This window comes from Diadema antillarum, unplaced genomic scaffold (assembly GCF_040938485.1).
Source record: "Diadema antillarum isolate AM-2024a unplaced genomic scaffold, OU_Dant_1.0 seq00002159_RagTag, whole genome shotgun sequence".
Taxonomy (NCBI): domain Eukaryota; kingdom Metazoa; phylum Echinodermata; class Echinoidea; order Diadematoida; family Diadematidae; genus Diadema; species Diadema antillarum.
The window spans coordinates 191,800-201,508 of NW_027272798.1; the positions used below are offsets into that span (position 1 = coordinate 191,800).

Here is a 9,709-nt window from a genome sequence, read left to right on the forward strand (position 1 = left end):
TTATCTAAAACGTTATCCTTTTTCAGTTATCTATACACATTTATAAGTTGTAGAAGTTGTAGTGGCACAATTTATTATCATTACGCAACACTGTCTTTATCTCTAGTGTAGGTGGTATGTAGCTCAACAGGCAATTTATTGCATGATTAACGACTCGAAATGTTTTACCTTTCATACGTTGAATATAAACCTTAAAACTGTGAAAATGAACAAGATAATGGATGTGCTTTTTACAGGTTCTTTTTATTTTAAAAATGTGACTGTAAGATTTGACAATTTGGTTACGTCAATCGAGTGCAAGTGCGTCTCAGAAAACATTATTTTATAAGCTGTCATGATACCGAACAGCAAATGAAATACCTACATTGTAAGGGAGACACACATGCATTCTTCACGTACATATATGTACATAATATGCACATAACTATGTATACGCATTATGCATATGATAGTAAAAATACACATACTTCTCTGTGTTATACATGCAGGTTTATAGATATCAACGGATAAATGAGGTGATGGATAAATGAATTGATAGATACTTGGATGCATACATACATTATATTTACAACGAGAAAGAAATGTGTAAACAGATAAATTGATGTCATTTCTTTGTTTACTTTTGTAGTTCATTTAGTATTCTATGTGCGTAGTTGTAAATTTGCGGGAATTGTTTTATTTCCCTCTTTATTCCATTCTTCTTTCTTTCTATCTCGGATATAGAAACTTTCTACGCAAAATGGCGGCCAAGATAACGCAGCCTTCCAATCCGATGAATACGTAGAGCCAGCTCCAAGAATACCGGACATACAGCATAGCAATGCGGGTTATCTCGACCTGGACGAAAACTCCCGCCATAAGTATCAGGGGCTGACACAAAACGGCGCCTCAAACCACCGACCAAGCGAAAAGAACGGTTCCATAGACGATCACAAATATTACGATATCGACCTTGGAACCGAAGCGAATGAGTACGAGAATCCGGACTTTCTGCGGCACAAAGGAGAACAGAATCAACCGTACGGTTTCAACCACCCCGCCTCTTATAAATTCAAAGGAAAAACTGAGCACGAAGAAAACGAGGCAAAAAAGAGACAGACGTGCTCAAAAGGAACTTGCTTCATTGTGATCTTCTTCATCCTCCTCCTAGCTGCTCTTATCGGCGTTGCCGTTTTTCTCCTCTTCGAATTCGTTTGTAAGTTAGTCATGTGATCGAAACCCACTCCTCTTTTTATTGAGGTGTCATATTTTACTGTAAGAGTTTTTTTTTTTTTTTTTTTTTTTTTTTTTTTTAAGTTGAGTCTTTTTGTGTGTTGTATCTGTGCGTGTGTTTACCGAGGGAATATCGTGTATTTATATTTGTTATTTCTACATATTAAGTGCATATCAAATATGTTTATCTGTACAACGTATTATTCGCAGCGTACGTTTCAACAGCCCTTATGGTTCAAGTGCATCGTTCTATGACCCCACTGACGTGCGGCTTTGGAATGTATGGATACACAATTTTGGAAGAGATGAGTGACGCCATTGAATTCCAAGTGCAAAGTTTTCATGTCATAACAGCCCTTGAAGTAGCTCGGTGGTTTAATCATTAACGTTAATGTTTTCCTGTTCTTTGAATCTTCATATCTAGTCAATAAACCACCGCAGGTCACCACCACCCGACCGACACACAGTAAGTTTTCCACAGAAATTACTACCATGACTCTTTTCATTTGTTTGAAAGCAGGCAGAGCTGAGTTTATACAATGTATTTGTAAACTATGTCAACTAGTCACATGGTCATTCATGCAAATGTCAAGCTTACGTTAATAACACAAACACTAATTAACACAACAAACACTTTGTAGGCTAACACAAAGGATACACGCAAAGCAAAATTACAAAACAGATGATAAAGCGAGACAATAAGCAACTAAACGGATACAAAATTAAAAAAAATACATATCATGCTTGTGCAGAGCTTGATGATGCGAAAATGAGAAAAAATACAAGCTCTGTAGTCTATATGGCTAATGCAGAACCAATGCCATGATTTTCGCCTTAATCCTTGTTTATTCTGTTAAGATGACATTGATGATTTCCCACATTTTCTTTTACATTGAATTACCATGAAAACAATTGTGTTTCTTGTAACCTTTTCTCCACACTTCAGTGGTTACAACAGTCGCATTTCCAGAACCCTCGTGTAAGTTCATTTATTTTATTTCATTTTGCTTTTATATACGAAAATTACGTTGGTATAAAGTAGAAAGGAAGAGTGCGAACAGATTCTAACATCTTTGCGATTTTTACTTGCCAGTTCACTCTTTTAACGATTATAACCTCTCCATGAAAACATAATGATTGCAAGTTAAAATTGTATTTTACAGACTTCAGAAATACCGCAATCGGTGCCAGGAAGACTCATATTGGTTAATAAAAAAAAATGGATAGTGGGGTCATATTCAAATCTTTATTCAAAACTTTATTCTCAGCATCCTGCAGGGGACTCGCATGTCTCCTAAGTACAATGCTTGCTGTGATGATTTTCGTAACTACAATGCCTTAAAGGAATTATCGTTCCCCATATACATAACGTCATTAATATAAATGTCTTCATGACTGTATGTACATGATTACTTTTATGTATGGATATATTTTATAGAAGGCAAGAAAGGGAATACCAAAGTAAAACAGTTAATATAATGGAATTAGATCATTTTAAGTTTGTGAATTTGGAAGGAAAGAAGAGCACATATCCAGTAGTTTCATTTTCATTTTACAGACAGCGTAATGTCCTCGGCTGTCGCAACGATAGACATGCCCTACGATTCATCTCTGGACAACAGTTCGAGCCCAGAATACCAAGCATTGGAAAGCAGTTTTAGCAATCTTGTGAGTTCTTGTTATCGAAGCTTTGTCTTCTAGCAATCTATAGTAGAATTATAATCACGTCTTTTATCTTTATTTGCTTTATTTCATTTTAGAATCTAAAAAGAAAAAGATCTTTTTCTTGTGTACATCTAATTTTGAAGAAAATAAAGCTGCACTGTAAAGATGGGCATTTCCTATCATACCTTATCAAATTTTGATTTGTCTTACCCAACATATTTGTTGGAATTCCATTGGTGTGTCGACATTGTTGACAATCTCTACAAGAAATAATTACGATAGAGTAGGCTAATATTTAAGGTTCTCACACGGTGTATTTACTGAGTCAATATTTACCCCTGCCGAAGGTAACAGCGGTTGTGCAACACCCCGACAGCTTTCTGTCAAACGAGTAATCTGCTTGTAGATTTAACATTGAAACACAACGATATACAAACCCACATACACAGTTTGGCAACGGGTGTCCATCATATTGAACGTTTCATGAATTATAACTATCTGCCTGTTAAAAGAAATGGTACTTTTTGTAACTATTGTTATATATACCTCAGAGCAATCCAGTATCAGGACAGAGAGTGTGGGCAATCTATGTGAATATTGTATATATTTATTTTTTAGTTTTTGGTTTTGTTTGGTCAACATATTCATCTTCATGTAGCCATTGAAATACAACGACATCTATACCTGACTTTTTTAAAGATTCTCATAAACGCGAAAATACACAGCTTCAACGGTAATATGTTTCGAATATGTTGCATTTGTTTGTTTTATGATGCGTCTGGACTGTTCCATGAGATGATTTTTCGTGGCTGCGAGAAAAATAAAATTCTATGTTGAGTACTCAATTCACATTCAAATACATTCTGATTTAGAGCTTTGAGTGTAAGATCATGGGGAGATACGTCAACATTTTTATGTGGGCATGCATTTCATCGTACTTTTGTATTTGTTTTTGTTTTTCCGCAGATGAACGATGCCTTCTCAAACTCCGATATCAGTGGAACATACGAAGGAGTAATAGTAAATGGTTTTTCGTAAGTATGGCATTGTATGGTTGGATTATCTATCAAGTATTATCAAATATTGTTTGTCCATTTTTGACAACCAAAACATCTCTCAAGAACAAATACGTTTTTTTTTTGTTTGTTTTTTTTTTACAGTATAAAATCCTTTATGCGCTTTCCTCTTTAATATTGCATGGGAATTTTCATCGAAAGTATCAAAGCATTTTTCATTTTATCAATCTAAGCAATGTCTGAGTGTTATAACACATTTCAAATCTACACTTTGTCAACAACTCACATGTATATTTGTTTATTGTTTGTTTGTTTGCTTGTTTGTTTGTTGTCATTACCGTTGAAAAGATTTGGTTTAACTGCACATTATTAAATTTCGAAAAACTAGCAGGCACGAGATTACTATCAACTGCCATGCGAATATTGAGGTTATCTTTGATTTGTTGTTGAGGTTGATTTTTTTTTTTTGGCTTATTTTTTTTTCATGTCATTTGCCTCCTCCTTCACATCATCACAGACCAGGAAGTATCCTCGTCCACTTTGACATTCTAATCACCATAGACCAAGGGGAGCTTCCTAACGCCCCGCCCAATGGCGACCCCGCCCAGGAGATCGCCTACGTTGCAGCCGAAGTGGAGGCACAGGTAACGAACGTATTGGTAGCAGTAAGCATGGACAACTCTTCGAGCTTGCCAATAGCCGCCGTCAACGTGACCGGAACCAGCGCAGGTAAGAGGCCAAGTGATATCAACACAAACCTTAACATAAAGAGATCTAGTAAACATACTCAGTGATCATCAACTTTACATGTACATAACAGTGCAAAATAATTATTTGAGAGGAAGGGTGTAATTGGTAATTTCCCCATCATCTCCATGGCTACGACCGTTCTATTCACTATTATAGAGTACCAGCTGCTTAACCCTGTTTGCTCTTTGACAAACCACGAGATCCCATCTTACCATTTCTACCTTGCCGGAAGCTTTGATAGGTGGTTACACACTCCAAGGCAAAAATGCATTTAAGCTTACTACCCTAAGCTTTCAGATATTACTTCATGGACTTCATGGGCTCTCCGTATCGAAAACATCAGGGATGAAAAAAAAAACGATAGCAAAGAGTAATATTGCTCAGGGGAATAGATTAACAATAAAATATCAGTTTTAATCGTTCTTTTAACCAAGCCATCTAACATTTGATGACTACACCGTTGACTCCACTGTCGGCTTGAATGAATTTCAAAGAAAATGTGACAAGACAGTATGCATACGTACCTTAAAGACAAATCCAAAATATCACTTCCTGCGCTGGAAAGAAATTACATTTGAAAGGAAAATATGAGTTCGTTATTCTAGTTCGTTTAGTCGGGTTTTTTTTTTTCTTTTGGTCTTTCAGAGCTTCTTGAGATGACAACAGAACGGGAAACGACATATCAACCCAAAACAACAGAGCAGGAGATGACAACTCAGCTAGCTACGACTCAAGAAACAACTGGTAAATTAACACTATTCTATGTGAATTCTCAGATACAGAATAATTATACTCAACAAGATAGACTGTACAGTAGTTTGTAAGTCATCAGTTCATAGACAATAAGTGTGAAACAAAACATACTGGTGGATACTGTGTAAGAAACCACACCACAATGCGGAATCATCTTCACACTGTTAAAACAGCCGAATATGTGAACACATTGTGAACACACTGTGGGAGGCTGTGTTCTTTTCATAAGAGCTCTGTGAGTCTACTGATTGAAATCATCTATACAAGTTTGAATTAAAAAAAAGACAGTATGATGTCTCCACAACTGTCCAAAACAAATTTTTCTAACGGAAGATTTTGATGACCGTAAAGTCTGACTCTATAAGTCTATGCTCGATCCCGGTAATGCTGCAGCTCTTAAAGTTGGTTTTGTTTAACATGTATTATAATAAATACGCTTTTAGTAATGAAAAGAACGCTGATAATTATGGCGTAATTTAGTTCTAAAAATACAAAAGGCATATTCTGTGTTTCGTAGGGATGTAAATGAAAATTCAATCCAAACTTGCTGAAAGTAGGAAAGAGGTAGAGAGTGACAAGGAAATGGGTTATATTACAACTATAAGGATAGTATTTCAAAATTACGATATATATTCCTTTTTTTTTTTGTTATGCCCGGCTGACTGACTGAATTGATTAATTTTGATGGTTATTTTGATATGAAATGATGTCCCTTATAGAGAGCCCTGACAGAACAACAGCAATACCATCAACAACACAAACTGAAATTACAGAATATGAAACTTCAACAAGAATGGAAACGTCCACCCAGGAAAACGCAGGTGTGAAGAAAAGCTGAAACGTGATCTTACCTCTTTTTTCCATTTCCCTAGATGAAGCCTTCCTTAAATACAACGGCATATCTGTCTTCTGCGTGGTGCTGGGTTTCTTATCTTGACACTGCATTTGAATATCGTTTAAAAGATAATAGAATTAAGATTATCCAGTTGGTGACGGTTTTTCAATTCTCTTTTCCTCTCTTTTTCTATTTCTGGTTTGTATGTGTGTATGTTTGTTCGTTTGTACCTTTTGTGGGTTTTTTTTCGGACCTATTCTGAAGTCAACTTAAGATGCCTTTAAAGGGACTGTACAGTACTGTTTGAGGTAGGGATTCATGTTTTGAACATTCCTAAGTGAGGTAATGAAAAGCCTCTTATGAAATAATTATAAAAGAGCATGTAATTTTAAAATAGATTCAACGTTTATTTGATGAAAATTGGTTTTCAAATTGCTGAGATATCCAAAAAAGTGCTAATAATAAAAGGCGACATGCCACAACTTAATTAGGATCTCTTTGTTTCATCTTTTTTTTTGAATATCTCAGCCATTTAAAAACCAATTTTCATCATATAAACTTTTGATACCTCTTAAAACTGCATGCTCTTTGACATCTTATAGAGTACGTGGTTTCTGAATATCTCGCAAAACGTTAAAAGCTAAAGCTTCACCTCGACCAGAACTGTACAAACCCTTTGACTATCTACATTATTTTTATTTAATGAGGGTTGTTAACAAATACAATGTTGTTACCATTATTGTCCTTAACATTTGGAAGAAAACTCAAATCATTAGACGCTACTCAAACATTATTTTTTGCGTGTTTGTGGTGCTATGTGTTCCTTTGCTTATATCTTTACTCTCTGGATGGTTTTCTTTTGTGTGTGTGTGTGTGTGTGTGTGTGTGTGCGCGCGCAGGCGCCTTGTTGTCATATCGTTGTCACTGAAATCTAATTATATCAATGCGTTATTTGCAATTATTAGATGTGTTCACTCTTTTGGTCTCAAACTCAACTCATCTCAAAGTCATCATCAGTGTTTAGCCGCGACCTATGAACCGGGATATGCTTCCACAGACCAATTACGATGGTGGTCTACAAAGTTTCTAAACCAAAAAAAAAAAAAAAAAAAGATAAAAAAAGAAGATAGATATCAATCACGTTATGTACCCGCTTTCCTCTCTTATTTCGCAACTATTTCTAATTCAAATTTCAACCTCCCTTTCTACAATGTAGTGAACTGCACGCTGTTTGACTACCTTTGCCTGGATGGCACGCAGTGTATCCCGTATTCGCAGTACTGTGATGGTCTGATAGACTGCAACGACGGGTCAGACGAACCGTCCTTTTGCAGTAAGCCACTTCCTGATTTCGTTCGAAACTGTACCTATATAATTACGACATCTGCTCTAATCAGGCTAAACCGTTGCTTCGGAGAAGGATAGGTAGTGCTACTTTCAATGTCAAACTATTCTCAACGCAGAGGACAAATTATTATTATTTATTTATCTATTTTTTTTTTTACAGGTGAGGGTTGTGAAGTACGCATATGTTGGAAAAAAAAGAGAAGAAAAGAATGAGTAATGTTTGTATTTCAATTAATACTAGGGGAAAAATGAAATCACAGTTTTCACGTTTGCAGGGATTAAAGAATCACTCAAAACTTAACACTGATTAACGGAAGTTCATTTCTCTACATAATGTCTTGCTCCAGGCTTGGCACCCTGCAATTACACAACTGAATATGCGTGTGACGACCAAACGCAGTGTTACCCACATTACAAGTTTGTGACGGTGTTCTGGACTGCAACGACGGTTCCGATGAGTCTTTCTGTTGTGAGTATAGGCATACTTGGAGAAAATGTCGCTTGATTAATTACGCTACACTGATGTTACAATCAGTCAAAGTTAATAAAGTACCAATTGTGTGCCGTGAAATGAGACTTTTGTCATGAATGAGTCTTTTGCATTTTCTATGTGTAATATGCATGTACACTGATTCAGAAGATTTCCTGTTGTCTCTTTCTGTAAGTTGTTCTAGCATCTCATACAAAATTAACTTCATTTTATCCATAGCTTTACCAAATATTGCACAACAAAGTAATGGTTGCCATTATTTCAAAAAGCAACAAGTATCGATTAAGCAGATCCAATGAATACTTGGAATTTGGCTGCAATTAACGAAAAATACTGGCGAAAAAAAAATCTATCTCTATCACTTGTTAATTTGGACATGGAAAATGAGCAATGCACATCAGTGCATTGGGCACAATTAAGCTCAATGTCATCGCACTATTCATGAAAACTACTCTTGTATTCACGTTTTGAGTATCATTGTTGTAATAATAGGAGTCATAGAATGTGTACAATGTGACACAAAAACTGTCAGGTTTACGCCCCCTTCAGGACATAATTATGATCACTTTCTATTGCTTATTTGCCTGTAGCTTTCGTTGATATCATTTTTATCTCGGAAGTAATACCAAACTGAATCTAACAAGGATAACAACCTCCGGTTCGGCAAACCCTTTCCTTAAAACTGTGATAAAAAGGATACCCTTGTCAAAATAATGGATAGTGATTTCACTAAAACTAAAACTGACAAACAATTTACTTCTGATATCAGCAAATTGCATCGGAACAACCGAGTGTTATTTTTTTTTAACTTCAATGTCCATCGTTTTCAGAATCAGTCATTTTCGAAACTGACATGAATTTTTGCCCGCCATGTTCTCATTAAATTGTCGATAGCAACCTGCAATGGAACCGACCTGCCGTGTTCCAATTCTTCCAGTGCTACCCGTTCGAAAAGACTTGTGACGGCGTTCTGGATTGCATCAATGGGGCGGACGAAGAATTCTGTCGTAAGTTCGAATATTGGGTGGGGCTGTGGTACTATAGGTTTGAAAACGAGGGTGCACAAGAGGTACATTAAATCAAAGTTCAAAATCGAGAGTGTGCACACTGTTAGACGTTCTGTAGTAGAGACAGAAGGATGGGTATGGACGAGTGAGAACCAATGGATGTGTGCTGGTGAGGTACTCTTTTTAAAGTTAAGATTAAAAGTTAAAAATGCTTAGGTTTTTGTAGGAGTTGTGAGGTAGACATTTAAAAGAAAAAAAATGATATCAATTTTCAACCACCTTTCCTTTAAAATATGAACAGTAATTTGCAACGGAACAGACCAAATGTGTGCCGACTACACCCAGTGCTACCCGGCCGACAATGTTTGCGACGGTGTTGAGGATTGCAACGACGGATCGGATGAATGGCTTTGCAGTAAGTTATTTTACAGCTTATGGAAGACAAATGCGAATCGTTTGATCTTAACCTAACAGTTCAGTGGATATAGCATTCAAGAAAACGACAACGACTTGTTTTAAGATTAATTTTTAAGTTATAACATATTATCCTAAGTTCTTCTTCGACATCTGACTATTCATGTCCACAAAAGTCGAGACTGGAGTCTTTGTGTAGTGCTACCATTCATGAGTCATG

At 36.2% G+C, this 9,709-nt stretch overlaps 1 protein-coding gene across 1 annotated transcript in view; it reads left to right on the forward strand.

The window, feature by feature from the left end:
* The window catches only part of LOC139714099 (uncharacterized), a 30,679-nt gene extending 21,648 nt beyond the window's left edge, over nucleotides 1–9,031 (forward strand). The window contains exons 3-12 of the mRNA XM_071625811.1: nucleotides 724–1,195; nucleotides 1,637–1,678; nucleotides 2,159–2,239; nucleotides 2,771–2,880; nucleotides 3,844–3,911; nucleotides 4,411–4,622; nucleotides 5,289–5,387; nucleotides 7,448–7,564; nucleotides 7,926–8,047; nucleotides 8,963–9,031. Coding sequence (XP_071481912.1) covers nucleotides 724–1,195; nucleotides 1,637–1,678; nucleotides 2,159–2,239; nucleotides 2,771–2,880; nucleotides 3,844–3,911; nucleotides 4,411–4,622; nucleotides 5,289–5,387; nucleotides 7,448–7,564; nucleotides 7,926–8,047; nucleotides 8,963–9,031 — 1,392 coding nt within the window. The remainder of the gene's footprint in view (nucleotides 1–723; nucleotides 1,196–1,636; nucleotides 1,679–2,158; nucleotides 2,240–2,770; nucleotides 2,881–3,843; nucleotides 3,912–4,410; nucleotides 4,623–5,288; nucleotides 5,388–7,447; nucleotides 7,565–7,925; nucleotides 8,048–8,962) is intronic.
* Nucleotides 9,032–9,709: the final 678 nt, after the last annotated feature.